At 38.7% G+C, this 17,040-nt stretch overlaps 1 protein-coding gene and 1 long non-coding RNA gene across 4 annotated transcripts in view; one reads left to right on the top strand and one right to left on the bottom strand.

The window, feature by feature from the left end:
• Window positions 1-16,729, bottom strand: part of SLC24A2 (solute carrier family 24 member 2) — a 271,295-nt gene extending 254,566 nt beyond the window's left edge. For 2 of the 3 annotated variants that reach the window (XM_032300094.1, XM_032300095.1), the window contains exons 1-2: window positions 16,605-16,725; window positions 13,622-14,704 (exon numbers count right to left, since the gene is read on the bottom strand). In XM_032300094.1, the coding sequence (XP_032155985.1) occupies window positions 13,622-14,551 (930 nt within the window). In that variant the 5' untranslated portion in view covers window positions 14,552-14,704; window positions 16,605-16,725. Of the gene's footprint in view, window positions 1-13,621; window positions 14,705-16,604 lie in introns of all 3 variants that reach the window. The other variant, XM_032300096.1, reaches the window with a different exon arrangement.
• Window positions 16,730-16,758: 29 nt separating this feature from the next.
• Window positions 16,759-17,040, top strand: part of LOC116566104 — a 100,918-nt gene continuing 100,636 nt past the window's right edge. The window contains exon 1 of the long non-coding RNA XR_004275732.1: window positions 16,759-17,000. This is a non-coding gene — a long non-coding RNA (uncharacterized LOC116566104). The remainder of the gene's footprint in view (window positions 17,001-17,040) is intronic.

The following is a 17,040-nucleotide window of genomic DNA, read 5'->3' as shown; positions in this document are numbered from 1 at the left end:
TTCAAGGTCAGAGCTATTTGTGGCTATCTACTTAATTGGACTTAAAATAAAAGGCAGCAGAAAATAGTAGATTTGTAATGGCCCTTCATAGTAAGCATCAAAAGAGCAGCCTGGCTGCTCATCTGAATGCTATTTAAATAAATCATCCTCTTTTTATACATCAGGGCCACAAAACTCTATCTACCATGCCACCAGTTACTATGTAGCTGACACAAGCTAGAAGCAAGAGCGAGGATTTTTCCTGGGCCCCTAGGAAACCACTGGAGCTTTGAACCAATTGTGCATTTTTGTATAAAGCACAATCATGTGGTTAAGTTCTCTTTGCCCTCGGAATGTGCACATTAATCAGGTTTGTGCAATTACTGTCCATGCTAGACAAGGACAGAGTAGATCATTACTGCTATTGTTATTTGTGCTATACAGGGCTTCATACAATTACAAAGTGGTATTCAAGATGGATGCAAATGTTCCTAGGGGATGGAATGGGAGGAGTTATGTATATTGGGCGATGAAAAGTGGATGGGCAGGTTTGGTCCATAACCAAGATGTATAAAGCTAAGGGCCCAGGTACAGACAGCAAAACAGGCAAAGTTCACATTGGGAGCAAAGGCCTGTGGCCTAACTGCTTTGCTGGTAGGGCTTCTGGGCAAGAAGTGGGGAAGATTTTTATGACAAGAAAGTCTTTCAGATAAGGCAGAGAAGAATCAGGAGTAGGCAAAGAAGGATGATGCAGCAATCAGATGACAGGCATCCTGGGTCCGAAGTTCAAACAGCTTTGCATTCCCAGGTTCTCTATAATCAGGAAGTCCTGGGTCCCAAACAACCACTGAATGCTCCTCCAGTCCTTAGCTTCAGGGGAACAATCTTTTCCGAGGACCATCTCAAAAGGAAGAAGCAGTTTTAGGGTTGATCCAAGGGCCTCAAATCACTCTTGTTAAAAGTGTGCTTAGAAAAAATATATATAACAGCTTTGTAGGGGTTCCCAGGCTAGGAGCTACCTTATCTATGGAGCACATTTCTTAAAAGCTCACAGAATGGTGGAAAATATTTGCAAATCCTATATCTGGTAAGGGGTTTGTAACCAGAATATATAAAGAACTCTGAAACTCAATAATAAGGCAAATAGCCCAATTCAAAAATGGGCAAAGGACTTGAGTAGATGCTTCTCCAAAGTAGTTATACAAATGGCCAGTAAGTGCAACATCATCATTTATCAGGGAAATGCAAAACAAAATCACGAGATACCACTTTGGAATCACAAAGATGGGTATAATAAAAAGAGACAGATAATCACAAATGTTGGCAAAGATGTGGAGAAATCGGAACGCTCATACACACAGGAATGCAAAATGATTTTGTGTATTCTATGTGTATGAGAGTTCCGATTGCTCTATATCTTTGGAAAACAGTTGGCAGTTCCTCAAAATATTAAACACAGAGATAGAAACATGACCCAGCAATTCTACTCATAAGTATATGCCAAAGAGAACTGAAAACAATAGATTCACTTGAACATTTGTGAGTAAATGTTCATTTCAGCATTATCCATAATGCTCAAAATGTGAAAACCATCCAAATGCATTCACCAACTGATGAATGAATAAATAAAATGTGGTATACCTACATAGTGCAATACTATTTGGCCATAAAAAGGCTACAACATGGACAAACCTTAAAAACATTATGCCAAATGAAAGCAGCCAGCACAGAAAGTCACATGTTATATGACTTCATTTATGTGAAATATCCAGAATAGGCAAATCTATACTGACAACGTAGATTAGTGGCTATGGCGGGCTGGGCAGAGGGAGGAATCAGGAGAAACTATCAGTGGGTACAGGGTTTCTTTTTGGTGATTAAAATGTTCTAAAATTAGTAGTGCTGATGGTTGTGTGACTTTGAATGTATATGCTAAAAAACACTGAATTATACACTTAGGGTGAATTCTATGGTAAATGAATTACATCTCAGAAAAGCTGTCATTAAAAAGTCAATAGAGAAACATTATACAATGCTAGAAGGCAAGGAGAACTATTTTGGGTCACAGCTGGAATAAACTGGCTTTTAGAATTGAGATTCCTTACCTACCCTGACGCCCACACTTGCAACCTGAGGGGATGGGAGAATTTCTAATGAATTCCTGTTTCTTAAGTAGGAAATGGTCATTTGCTGCTTGAGTTTAATACATAAGTCACTACATTTTATGATGGATTCAGGCCCAGACTTTTTATCATGAACACGCATCATCACCATTATCAACTTTTTGAAGCATTAAGTGCCCTTTGCCCTTCCACCTATGACACCAAGCTAGGCACCAAATAATGCAAATGGGACTGGTTAGTTACTGAGTCAAGGGGAGTGATTCAATCCAAGACAGAAAACACAGATGCTGGCAAACCTACATCAGGCACAGCTATGACTCGATGGATGCATGAATAGCTAGTATTAAATACTGATGATGCACACAAGAAAAGAGCGAACATATTTATAGGGTGGCAAGAGGAGGACTCAAGAGAAATTCATGGTTGAGCAAGGTTTAGTTTCAGAGATAGGAAACTATTTCTCTCTTAATCCTCTGCAGGAATAAGAGGAAAGCAGGGTCAAGTCCAAACACTGAGGATTTGACTATTAGTTAGGGATTAGTTGGGGAACGGCAGATTCATATGGCTGCAAGGGAGACATCAAGAGGGAGGTCTAGGAAATGAAGTCTAGGAAGTAGGGAAGGTCCTGAAATGGCAGGAGGAAAACTGCAGGGAGAGACAGGACTGAAGAAGAGGCGGCTTGTAGCACAGAGAAGGGACTCTGAGCAAAAGAGACTAGGAGTAGACTAACTTTGATGGGTTGAGGAGGAGGGGTGCAGAAATTGGACTCAGCTAAACACTCTTCCTGTTTAATCTTGTCAAAAATTCACAGCCTCCCTATGAGGGAAATCCTATTACTTTAAAAATTTATGGCTAAGTAAACATAAGCCCAGAGAGGTTAAGTAATGTATCCAAGATCACACAGCTAGGAAGGTCTATCCAAAATCATCTCTGTCCTAGGCCTAAATAATAAATAATTTCTTGTGTTAGCCTTTAACCATCATCCCACATCTCGGAAAACTAACAGGTTCGTGGAATACACCAATATTCAATGCCTATACAGGCCTAAAATAAGTGGTTCAATATATACTTGATTGCTATCAGGTGGTAGGGAAAAAGAAAATCAACTCAGCCTATGTAAGTTGTTAGAACAACAGATGACAGGCTAAGTGGGAAAAACGGGGCTCCAGGTTTCAGTTGAAGGTGAAACCTATGTTTCTACCTGCACCCTGCTTGTCTCACTCAATATCCATCAAGCAGTAAAAGAGAAAGCTACTTACAGAGAACCAGAAACTCATCCGGCCCTTTCTAAGAAGGTCCTGTAGATGGGTAAAGAAGCTCTCATTACTCCTCCAAAGGAAGCAATCCTCTTTCATTGGGTTTCTTAACTGGAAAAGCACTCTGAAGGAAGTAAGTTCAGCGATTCATGACCTGACTATCTCTTCTATTGGCCAACCCATAATTACAAACAAGTGTACTTGTTTCTTTCCCATTAACAAAGAAGCACAGAGTTATCAGAGCTGGCAGGATCTTGGAGATAAACTAGCCCTTTCATTTTCGAAGAGAAGATGCTTGGGGCAAAGAGCCTGGCCCAGGGATACGCAGCCAGTGTCTGGGATGAAAGGGACTTCTTTCCAGGCTTAGTCTGGCTGATGCAAAATTGTGAACTTCACCCTTTAAAACTGTGAACACGACATTAAATATGGCCTGGTGTCAGATCCTTTCCAAAACCACCAGTTTTCACTCGTACAAGAGCCATGTCTGTGTCATTTGGTTTACAAATCCAACGTTTCATAAAAAGGAAACCCAACAAATTGAAATGTAGCTTCATGTCTAGGTTCTGCTTTTCTCTGATTTCATAACCTCTCTGCTTTGCCCACCTTTCTTTTCCACTTGATAAGAAGCTCACTGGGATCCAAGAATGACTGGAGGTTCGGCAAGATCACATTATACTGTGATCTACACCTTCCTTACGCTGCAATTGGTTTATGTCAGCGCCAGAGAGCAATACATGGTGTGGTGGGTGTTGGCCTCAGGAATCTGCAGAAATCTGCAATGGTCAGAGTTAGACAAATGGACACAGATGGTGTGTGTGCTTGGGAAGGAAGCAATGATGATGTGTGGATCTAGGTCTAAATGACTGAAAGGGTCCCAACCATGAAGATTAGCATGGATTTACATGGATTTAATGGTCCTTTTAGATCCTGGCTCTGAAATGCTGAATAAATTATTAAAAGGAAAAGTTGAGGGTAAGAAGCAAGGCCACCACCAGCCCAAAAGACACCTTCATGGAATTAAGAAAAGGCACCCCTTCGTCTAGTCAACCAAAGTCCCACATCAGTGCACTCTGCTCATCCAGTGGAGTGACATCTGGCTTCCTGCTCCTATTTTCACCTTGATCAAAAAGATGCCCTTGTGCCAGTATACAGCCAGCACAGCCTTGCAGGGCAGCCCTGCTGAAAGAAAGAAGGAGAAAAAAACTTAACATAACTTAGGCCACAGCCCTTTGGTGGCCTAAGTTATGTTAAGAAGTTTTTCAGAAAGCTGAAACTAGTATTTTTAATCGAATGAAAAATGTAATATAAAAGTACCTTACCTTAGATTTTATATGGATATGTAAATATGCATATATGATTATGGGCATGCACATGCACACACATATTGGGTTGAGAGGCAAAATATATTTACATGGGTCATGGTCAGAAACATTTGAAAATCACTGATTTGACAGCTCCCAATGCGAAAAGTGAATCTAATTTAGAGGCTTGCTTTATCTCTATTCTTAATTGCCCAGTAAGAAGCAGTACGGTACAAGAGAACCAGCTTGCACTTTGAAATCAGACAGACTGAAGTTCAAATGCAGTTTAAATATCACTAAATTTGGACCTTAGGCAATCATTTATGTTTCCCAATCCTCAGACTCCTGTTCTGCAGATGGAGGTGATAATATTTATTTTAGAGTGTTGATGTAGTAAGTACCTGGTATTAGGCACTGCCTAGTTTTCAAATCCCTCTCTTCTCTCGACTACCTACAGAGACCAGCAGTCCAGGGACACACATGCAGCTGCCAAGGATAGTTTTCCTTGCCAGAAGCCACAAATGTTGAGGCAGTCTAGCGTCCTACAGTAAACTTTAAATGACTTTCTCTCATGCACGTTGTTCTCCCATCTGTCTGGAAGAGCTACCTCCCACAGCATGCTTAAGCTAAAATTGTTGCTTGGTCAAGTCAATTAAATCATTTGAGAGAAACTACTATATGCAAATCAGTCAAGAAAAAGAATTGGGTGATATGGGCATGGTTAGACTCTGGTCTTGTTTAGTGTGAATGTATTAGATTGCTGCTTTGGCCTGGTTAGAATATTCCACATTGTAAATATTAGAGCTCCTGAGGATAGAAATGACCAGCTAAAAATCTGTTAGGTCATTGAGTTTGAATCTCCCATATTCCAGATGTGGCCATAGGGTTCCTTGGAGGTACAGAATCCCCCAATGTTAAATGGCCAAGGAGCCCATCTCAGTCCCTGAAAACGTCATTTCCCAACTCCTTGGTCATGAGACCTCCTCTTCAGAATAATTCTCCCATTAAAACAAAAATGAAAACAAAACCTGCAAAAGCTTCCTGGCTTTATTTAGGTGTGGAAATGGGGAGAGAGAGCTAAAGTTAGTGATTCTCAGCATACATTTGTAAGAGATCTTTGTGTGAGTCATCACAGCCAGCTTTAAAACTGACACAAAGGACACAGGAAACTGGCAATCTATAAACGAAAAATGTCATTCTTCATAAACATGTTTCAAAACTCAGCTTCCCAAATAAAGCAATGCAAATTTTAAAAAATTAATTAAAATGCCGTATTTCATCTATGAAATTGGAAAACATTAAAAATTATAATATTCAACACTACCAAGTATGTGGCAATGTGGCAGAAACTTAAAAAAACTAATAAGCCTTGATCCAGAAATTCCACTTCTACGAAATCAGAAATTCATATGTAAAGCTGTTTATTGTAGTGTTTTTTATAGTAGTGAAATATTACAGTAAAAATACAACAGGAAAATGGCTTTCTATATTATAATACTAAACAGTAAATAGTATTTTAGAAAAACATTTAATGACAGGAGAAAAGGCTCATAATAGGCCAAATTAAAAAAAAAATCTTAAAATTGTATATATTCAATACTATAAATTTAAAATTTTGCATGTCCTGTATGTTCCAATTTATTTAAATATATAGGTATATACATATATATGCCTAAGTACATATGCATGTGTATATGTATCTGTATATGAGAAGTTCAGAAGAATGCTATATGCAAAAATGTGCATAGTCATCTATGGATGATGCAATGGAGAGATTATAAACTGTTTAAAAATTTTTTTTATATTTTGATGTGTTTTTATACTCTTGTACAATGAATACATTATTTAAGTATCTGATAAATATATTATTTAAAAGACAAACCTAAGATTTAAAGTGGCCTCATATAACTTCATGTTAGAAATGCTTCTCAGATTTGAATGACTAAAACTTTTGTTGTTTCTAGGATTTCTTATTTGATGAGAAAATTTAACGATGATCAGGCTGTATTAAATATTAGAGAGTATGACATTAAAATTCCATAACAATATCACTTGTTATATGCATTATCTTTTGACAAATCTATAGTCTGAAGCATATATTTCTGGCAATAGAATAAGCACTCACATAAACCCTTCTTAATACATTACTCCCTAAAATACTAGAATATTACACTTTAAATATATTTTAAAATATCCAAATATTTTATTTGGTGAGGAATGAGGGATTCTTAGAACCCAGAACACTGACTAAATACAAATCCAGAAAAGTCTGTACTGCTTTGCCTTCAAGGTATTTGCCATTCCTTAGCGGCCTAAAGACTAGGTTTTTGGAAGCTACAAACACGAGGCCTGATAGGGAGAAGGGAATTAAGAGACCTTCTCTATCTGTGAGCTGAGAATCCTGAAGGGTTGACACTTGAGTAAGCAAGCAAGACAAAAAAAAAAAAATCTACCTCGCAAAGGGAGATGGCAGGATGTGTCTATTTGAGTCTTGGTTTTTAGTGTTGCTGAAAGTTGGGGAAGAAAGATTAGTCCCCCTTAAGAATTTTTAAACACAGGCTCACTCATGGATTTGCAGCCTAAATTCACACTACCTGGGTAGTAAAAAAGTCAAACATGTAGGTTAGAATGGTCCCAGTTGGTAGTAATTTCAGACCTTTGACAGCAGAGCAATCCTCTCTAGAGGAATACACTTAAAACCCAGGCCTCGCTGGGTTCCCACAGGTAAAGTTCCAAGAAACATGTGCTCAAAGTTTAAAAAAAACTTCAGGGTTAAGAATCAATAAAATAACAAAACTAGACTCACAAGGATATTGCCACAAAAATTATAAATGATGAAATATAAAATATACTTAACATGTTTAGAGGAATAAAAGGCATTAAAAGTATGATTATGAAATTATAAACAATGAAAAGCAGCATAACAGCTTTGAAAAAGAGCCACGTAAGACTTGTAGAAATGAATAATACAACTAAAATTAGAAACTCAACAGATGAGCTTCAGAGATTAGACAAAATTAAAGAGAAAATGAGAAGCTAGAAAGTAGATATAAAGCAATGACAAGAATAAGGATCACAGATAGAAAAACACGAACAATTAAAAGACATGGAAGATAAGATAATGCAAGATATGTCTAACTGGAATTCTAGAAGGCAGATATAGGAAGACTGGGATAGAAGCAAAACTGTTGGAAGGCACTAATCCTCAAAATCAAGAAGCCCAATGAGTCACAAACAGGGGATACTTGAATGAAAAATCACACCTGACTTATCTTTAAAAAAATGCCAAATACTCAAAAACCTCAAAAGTAGTCAATCAAAAAAGATAAATTTCTTATAAAGGAGCAATGTTTACATGGATAGTAGTCTTGCAACAGCAAAAATGGAATTGAAATACACTGGAATATTATTATCAAAGTGGGATTAAGAAATAATTTTCTACTCACTACTTTTGTCCTATATTTCAAGAACAACAATGAAATACATCTCTAAGTAAATAAAAATCAGGTGCATTTACTATTAACAGATTAAAAAACTTATCATGAACGTACATCAGGGGTAGAGGGAAAAAAACTAGATAAATGGTTTGATATACAAGAAGGAATGAGGAGGGGAAAAACCAGTACATATGTGGATAAATCTAAAAACATTGATGGTAAAATGACAATGTCTAATTTATGAGGTTTAAAAAATGAAAGTTATGCCTCAATAAAGCTGTTACAAAACTCTGAGGTAAAACTTAAATTCTGTACTTTAAATTATATACAATGGGTGAAGAGGTGACTGAGTAATTTTCTAAGGTACTTCAGTACTTTCGCTGAAGTGTAAACATCTTCATTAATTTTATACTATGTTAAGGTAAATACACAAGTTAAAATTTCTAAGGAAAGCATCAAGATAATACAAATAGAGTTTATACATTCCAAATTATTAAAGGGAAAAACAGATTTAGAAAAAAATCCAAAAAAAGGCAAGAAAAAATTGTGAAAAGAAAGACCAGAAGAAATAGAAAGTATACAGTAACATGATGGAAAAGAATCCAAGTATTATAGTAATCACAGTCAATGTAAACAAACTCAACTTCCCAGTTACAAGATTATGCTTGTTAAACTAAATGAAATAAAGTTTATCTACATTCTGGTTACTAGAGACTTATCTAAAACAAAAGAAGTTTGAAAATAAAAGAATGGAAAAACTAAACCTGTCAAATCCACACTGTGGATGTACTTGTGTCCCCAGTAACAAATAATCCCATTCTTTGCTAAAGTTAAGATACAAATTATCTGGTTCTACCAAAAAAGAGGAGGGGGGTACGAAAGAAAAGGAGGGAAGAGGAGAAGAAAAGAAGGACAAAGAGAGGAATGGACGAAGAGGGGGAAGGTGGAAGGGAGAGATACGGTGACTTCAGTTCTCTAGGATTCACAAAGTTTAGGTCATCTGTTGCCAGGCGAAACCTGAATAGGAATGGGAATGGCCAAGGGCAATTGGAACTGTGTGTATCAAAACCCACTGGGCCCTTTGGAGTCTCTCAAAATGCCTTGTTCACTCTCTGAATCACAAACAGTAACTGATGGGTTTACTTTTAGGATAAGTAGAAGGAAACGTTACAAGAAAAATATCACAATGCTGTATCCCTAGACACATAAACACACTACTTTCACAGTCAGTTAAAAATTTTAATGCCTACATTTTTTTCTTTTAAGAAAAACAGAGAATTAGTTTCCAAATCTATCAAGTAATACATCTTTTTATTTAATATAAGGACCATCTTATCTACTTTGAAGTTTATGTATTAATTTTACTAATTAATAAATTCTGCATCTTAAGCAAAGTTGGGGCAACACATGTACACTTGTACAATTATTTATGATTTAGTACGTCACAAGAAATACTTCACTTTATGAGGAATATTTATAATAATTTTGTTTTAATCCTGATTTTCCAAAGAACATTAATCACAATGTGAATTGCAAAAACTGTTAACAGCTTTTCGGAAACATACAAACTGAATAAAGCAAAGCGCACCTAAATTACTAAGTAGTCTGGTCCTCCAACTATCCAGCTTTAAGCATCTTTATTTAGATTGTGCCCTTCATTAGAACCAGGCCAACTTGCTGTCAGATTACAGTGCCAAGTCTAAGACGAAGTTAAATACCATGGACAGCTGCTTTCTAGGCCAATGACAGCCTAGCACCATAACAGATCAAGGGCCCCCAGCAGCCAGGCCAGGAGCACAGCAAAATGAGCCGAATGACCTGAAACTTAACTGCTTCACATCCTGTAGGATTCAAACTTATTCCTAACGAGCTATAGATATGTTTTAAGAAGAGAGCTCCAACCATCTATAAATAAAAATACCCCCAAAGCAAAAGTCTCTGCTTAGTATGGATATTGCTAAGTCCCAGCCAATGGGCTATCCACTTTAAGTAAAATTCCAAATAATAAAATTTCAGGACAAAATAAAGACATTTTGAAGTTTCCTTGGAGTTAATATTTGGCCCATATATATTCACTGTATGTGAACTAGAGCTTACGAATATTATAATACAGCAAATATTATATAACCCTAAGGGGTATAATGGCCTGCTTAACTCAAGGATTCACTGCAGCAAATTCAGTCTTCAAGGAATGTTTTATAATTCTTGAATCTATAATAATTTATTCCAATTCAGTTTTCATTTAAGAATGAAACATAAAAGGCAATTAACACTTATTGGAAAAAACCCACATTTTCCAACGATCCTGCTAGATGCTTAACATTCATTTCTTCACTTAATAATTTTACTAATCTTATGAAGTAGGAATCATTATTCTCATTTTCCAGTTAGTAAACCGAGGCTCAGAGAGTTAAAATGACTTCTCTGAAATCACTGGGTTTATTACACAACCAGGCTAAAAACTCTTTCCTTTTTGAGTTAAAGCCCCAGGGTTTCTTCAGTATGTCATGACAGTATACAACTTTTTAAAAAGGGTAACAGCATCACTAAAAGAAATAACAACAATAAAAACAAGAACCACACACGAGGTAGAGCAATTAAATGAGATGAGAAACTGTTGCTTTAACTATGAAAATAAAATGCCAGTTTACATTTTTCCATGCTTCACAGTTACCCTATGTGGTACATCATCAATAATGGAACCAAATTAAGATTTTCTATCTGTCTATGAAGCAAGCAGTTTCAAAGATATTCACTGCCTAGAGCCCAGCAGAGTTGACTTTTTAGCAAGAACCATTTGACGATTTGCATAAGAATATCTAAAATGTGTTTCCTCTACCTTCCCAAACTCCCATGTCCCATAATTTTGCAAAACAGGACAATGAAATGGCTTTGCATGAAAACATGCTTAGTATTTTGCTTCCTAAATTCTTGTACAGCACAGTTCTCTCTATGAAGACTCCATTGAAGGCCACATTTGGCTTCAAGTCTTTTTTTCCTAAATGTCTTGGTGATGCCAGAAGCATTTCTATAAGAAAGGCAAGCTACACAGTCAGAATTCACCTCTGCAGCCCAGGGGACTAGATGACCACATTCAAGAATTCATCCCTCTTTTGAACACCTTATGTTCAGTACTTGGGGAGCAAACCTCCATAAATTTCTGAAATCAGGCATTTGGTAAAGGCTGCAATGGCTGAAAAAAATTCCAGCAATAATTCAAAAATAAAATTGGCAAGGTGAAACTTCCTAAAAAAATTACACATCCTTATGCACATTCCACTTAAAAACGTATGACTGTGCCTAGCATTTTTTGAGAAGTACCAAATAAGTCACAGCTTTGTTTAGAAAAAAATCTCTACTTTCATTATTGAATGTCAAAAGAAACATTAATGACTAAATGGAATAAATTAAAACTATTTGGTGCTAAAGGGAAAATAATACAATGAACATTTTTGGGGGCAAACCAGAAACAGAAATCATTAGGAATATAACCTGCTTTCTTTTTTAATTAAGTAAATCTAGAATTTCCAAATTTTAGGATTCACACAATATTAAGTAAAGCACAAAATTATGGTTATAAATAACAAGTGATAAGGGATGACAGCCTGAATTTTTGACTTAAAAATAATCATAAAAAGAATACAACCATCAGCTAGTTGAGTAGGTAAAGATCCTTCCAGGGGTATTTTAATAAATGGTTTATAATTGATTAAATACAGTCTAAAACCTGTATTTGGAAAACTATCTCTAAAATGCATGAAACCATCTTCCACTCCACTAAAGGATCTTCCACCCCACTAAAATCAGAATACAAAATCCTCCCACAATCGTATATACACCATTGGATTGCTCTGCAGATTCATTTTTCATAAATGTTGCCAATATAATATTCAGCCAAGTCTCTAAGTTAATGAAGTTCCACTAGGGTGTAAGAAAACAAGAAAGTACTGAGTTCTCAAAAAGACTTTTCACCATGGATATGCCCAAGAAATTTATAAGACATCAAATCATTTCCTTGCCTCTAAAAAATATGCATTTCCTTGACAATTGTTCAGTACTTTTAACTCCAATAAACACAAGACTATCAATGTAAACCACCCGAACAGACTCGAAGAGAGCGCTTCAAGAATTTTTTTGGCTGCCAAGTTAGGGGAGAACTTCCAATGATGGTCCTGTCTTATGCCCTGAAGATGTACTGTCATATCTGAATGCTTGTTTGCCATATATTTTGCTAAGTGATTTTTTGGTTTTACTATAGTTTCTAACAAGTGAGCATACACCAAGAGAAATGTTAGAAACGTAGTACAAACCATTTCTCTTTTGCATGTAATAAGTAGAAATATTACTAGTTTTTTTTTCCTGCACTTTGCTTCCATTTTGTGGCTGCAATGAAAATGACGGTCATCAAACTTGACTATAAAAGAATTATGTAAATTTAACTAAATTAATATCATTTTTCTTTTCTTTTTGGACAAAATCTCTCACCCCCTGCTCAAACATCTGTTTTGTGTGTGTGTGTGTGTGTGTGTGTGTGTGTGTGTGTGTGTGCGTGCTTTTTTTTTGCATATATGAGAATTTTCCCAGATGCTGGCATGAAAAGTCTATGTATGTATTTTGGCTTTCTGTTTAAAAACACACTCAGAGATGACATTCCACTGCTAGCATATAAATCAGAACTGCATTACAATACCACATACAATTTTATTGATGCCACTTGTCTGCTATTGCTATTTAAAAACATAATTTACATGTTTGCAGGAATTACTTCTAAGCTCTTTACCAATATGCTTTCCACCCATCTAAGTGGCAGGATGGCCACTATTGTTATTAAAACTCTCTCAAATTCTACTCTAAAAATATTTGAAGTCATGTTTATTATGGTGTATAAAATGGGTCATAATGATGCAGAGGCAGATGGCAGGGCTGGCCAATGACTCTCTTTACAATGGATGCTGATCAGTTCCTGGTCAAGTGATCTAAGACATGATTGTGTCAATCACGAAAACAGCCCTGATAACAATAATGACCAGACCTGCTAGGTTGGGCTGCTGACTGGAAGGTACAGCTATGGTGATGCAAACTTTCTTCCTCAGACATATCTAAAGAGATGGTTCTTTCTTGGTAATTGTCATGTGTTCATTTAAAAAGAAAAGGCCTTGCAACTTTTTAGGCACATGCACACTTTCCTATGAAAATTAAATTGCTCACAAAATCATTATGCCTACTTTCAGAAAATAAGAAACCAGTAACTGCTGAATCGGCTCTGGGAGGCTTAGGTAACCTCTATTTACAAGTGTTTTACTCTGAAGCAAGTAGCTGGGGAACTTAGTAAACATCTGCAAGAATACCCTAAAATTATTTTTTCCATTGCTATGTTAGTCTGGCTATCACAGAACTTCAGAATCAATCTGCTATCCACAAGAGCCCCAAACATCATCACACCAAAAAAGTTGCAGATCTCGAAAACATAATATTCAGGACTGTGGTCAAGAAAAGCATTAAATAAAAAAAACACCATCACCAACCTTTGCTTGGGCTTCTGGTGCTGTCACCTTGACGACCTTATTGCGGTTTATCATTTGCTTCACCCATTTTTCGACTTGGACGTTGAATTTCATGAAAACCACATAGAAAAAATAAGCTGTTAAGAGAAGCAAGCTTTCCCACCACATGATAACGTTATCCAGGAAAAATATGATCAGCATGATCAAGTCAACAATGTAGAAGGACACATCTCGAAAGAGTGGCCACCATGTCAGGTTTAAGATTTCTCTAGAAAACAGAGCACACATGCCAATAACAAAGAGGATGTTGAATACTGCGGAACCTACAATGGTGCCTATGCCAACGTTGCTGTGAGCGATGAATACCCCTATGAGAGATGTGAAAAGTTCTGGGGCTGACCCCCCTGCAGCCATAAAGGTGGCTCCAGCCACATCATCAGAGATGCCCAGTTTTTCAGTGATGACAGTCAATGAAGGAACAAAGAACTCATCACAGACAATGGCTAAGGCTATGAACATGTAGATCATTCCAATGACATGGAGAATGATCGCACCTCTTCTTCTCTCCTCAAGGGAAAAGATGTCTCTCGGGTAGTCTCCTTGGGCATGATCTGTACTATTCTCCGACTTGTCTTCCTTTGAAAGAGGTGGCTGTGCAGTATAATCCCGAATCTTGTCATTTAAATCTAAGAGAGTTCTCTGATGGTAACCCTGTGCTGCCCTAGGGCCACTGACAACACTGGCCTCTCCTGTGCTCTGTGTATCTGTCTCAGAAAAGGCACTGATTGAAAATGAGACAGTGCTAATGGCTACCAGACCCATGAAAAGGCCTAAGATTCGAATTAACTTCAGTTTTTTCTTGACATTATAATGTCTCCTGCAGCCAGACAGTGACTCATCCAAACACCATTTCTCCAGGAACGTGATGGTGGTGCTTTGGTGCAGATCCATCCTGGGTCTTCTGGTGGATGTGGTGATCTTCCAATTTTAGGCTCAATCAGTTGGTTCTTTCATACTTTTCCTTACTTTGTAGTTAACGATGCTTGTGGGGCACGTCCACAATCAGGGATTCTTATGCTTCACGGGAAACTTTCATCATTTATGCTTAAATAAAAAATAAAATTGAGAATAAGTAAATTTTAAAATCATGTCTTTTTAAATAAATGTTTTTATTTAAATAAAAAAGATCTGATAATTTATTTTATCAGATCTTTGCAGATATGATAAAGTCCTGTCCTGCAGCTGTGTGATCTTGGGTTACTTCTCTGTGCCTCAGTTTTCTCATTTAAGATGGGGACAATGATAGTACCTACCACCCAGGATTGTTTTTAAGATGAGCAAAAGCATATGTAGCATTTAGAATAGGATGTGGCACTCATGAAGATGTATGTATAAACCCAAATAAATATTTTGGTAAATTCAACGTTAGATGTAGAAAATGTAGATGTGTGTAAGAATAAAAATTTTATAGGTGAAAATCTATCAGATTATCTCACCTTAAATCACGTAACAACCTTCCAGTGCTATGAAGGTCCTGCTTCTTTCAGAACTGTCTAGGTACTTGACAACTAACCATTATTCATTATGTTTTCTTTTAGTCCGATTATGTAATTCTCAGTTGTAGGCACATTCTTCTGATTTAATCTGTCATTTGGAAAGTGAGTGTTTCTTTAATTTAGTGATCTTTTTCTGCACACACAGTGATATTATCTTATTTTTCATAAAAAACCCCTCCTTTATCAGATGGGGGGCAAGTAGTCCTTTACAAATTTAAGTTTACAAAAAAATATTCTGGTGACATGCATGCACAAGCTGTCTTCCATAAACATCTAGACATTGTTTTTAACTAAAGCTTCTTTTAAAAAAACAACCTTTAGTCATATTTAAAATAGGCAGCTTAGTAAGTCAAACAACTCCCAATGCAGTGAAATAACAAGCAGGCTATTTCGAGAGACCACATGTGTATCTCATAAATACGCAAGTTGTAGCAATACCTCTGTCCCCAAAATCTGCCCAGAATAGCCCTAACACTGACTTTAATAGGTTATATATCCAAAGCAGAGTTTTCATTCTCTATCCCATGGAGGAGATAGGTAAAATAGCCAGACACAACAGCTGATATTCTGAAGTCTTCTTTTTAGTTTTTCTTTAAAAAGATTATTCTTTTCCATATCAACGATTTCATTTTGGAGGCAGGCGCTGAGATAATCTCAGGTGTAAAATAAGCTAATTAAACACACGCCACTTAAACACTGAGATTAGCTGGAGCTCAGGTTTTCTGAGCAAAGCAAGAGCACAAATTAACCCAAGCTGAGTTGCTGCTACTCTTAAGATAACCCGAACCCATCACGGAGATTCGCGGCTGGCTGCGAACGTCAACGCTTAGCAGGGACGATTAAGCGATTCACAGCACTCTGGGGACCGTCAAAATGCTCGGCCCGGGCGACCGGCAGGGACAGACTCAACTCCCGGGGCACAAAGTCACCTCCACCCCGGTCCTCGCTCCCCCTGCAAACCCACCTCTAGTCTCCTCAAGAGCTGCCTCCGTAGGAGAAGTTCGCCCCCAGCCGCGCCCCAACTTTGCCTTGCGTGGTCCCAAACTTTCCCTGGTGGATTGATAGGAAAATAAACCTAACGAATAGACGCCCCACCTGTGAGGTTAGAGCTGGGTTGCATTCGGTGAGGCGCTTGGCCCGCTTCCCCCTGGGTAGTTTGTAGGTGGTTGGGGAAGAGAAGCGTCCCTCTGCGCGTCTCCCCCGACGGCAGGCCCTACCCCGCGCCCCCCATCCCAAGCCAGAAGCAAGGGTAGCAGTGGCGGGGGGTCCAAATCGGCGTCCCAGAGCAGACAGAGTTGGCTAACTCCTAGCGGGGCCTGGGGCGCCCACATCCCCGGCAGAGCCACCTGTGAGCCGGCGGCGCAGCAACTGGATGCGCGCAACCCGGATCCGGGGAAGACGACCACCGCGACTACCGCGGCGGGCTGGGCGCAGCCGCCGGCACTTACCAGGATAAGCTGGGAGGACCCGCACACGGCGGGACCCCGAGCGCGGCCCGCCGCTGCAGTCCGCCGCCCTCTCCGGCCCTCCGCCTCCCCGCTCCGAGGCCCGGGCTCCGGCTTGCGCTGGCCGCCGCTCTCGCCAGCCGGGGCTGGGCTCGGGAGGAGACTGAGCCGCTGCGAGCCCGGCGCTCCGAGTCTGGCGCTGCCCGGCCCCCGCCGGCCCCACCCTCTGGGCTGTGCGCGGGGAGCGGGGCCGCAGCGCGCTCAGCTCCCGAGTCCTCTGCTCCACGCCTCCTGGGCGCAGAGGCAACGCTGGCAGCCGTCTCTTAGGAGATTTCTCCGCAGTGTGGACGGGGGTCAGGATTTGCAGGCGAGCAAGGGCAGAGAGGAGAAATCGTACAGGTCCGTGACGCGCCTAATTCCCCAAGCCTGAAAGTGCTGT

This window comes from Sapajus apella, unplaced genomic scaffold (genome assembly GCF_009761245.1).
Source record: "Sapajus apella isolate SASKATOON/1434 unplaced genomic scaffold, GSC_monkey_1.0 scaffold42, whole genome shotgun sequence".
Classification (NCBI taxonomy): Eukaryota; Metazoa; Chordata; class Mammalia; order Primates; family Cebidae; genus Sapajus; species Sapajus apella.
The sequence above is the reverse complement of the archived record's forward strand: the minus strand, read 5'-3'. Positions and strand labels throughout refer to the sequence as shown.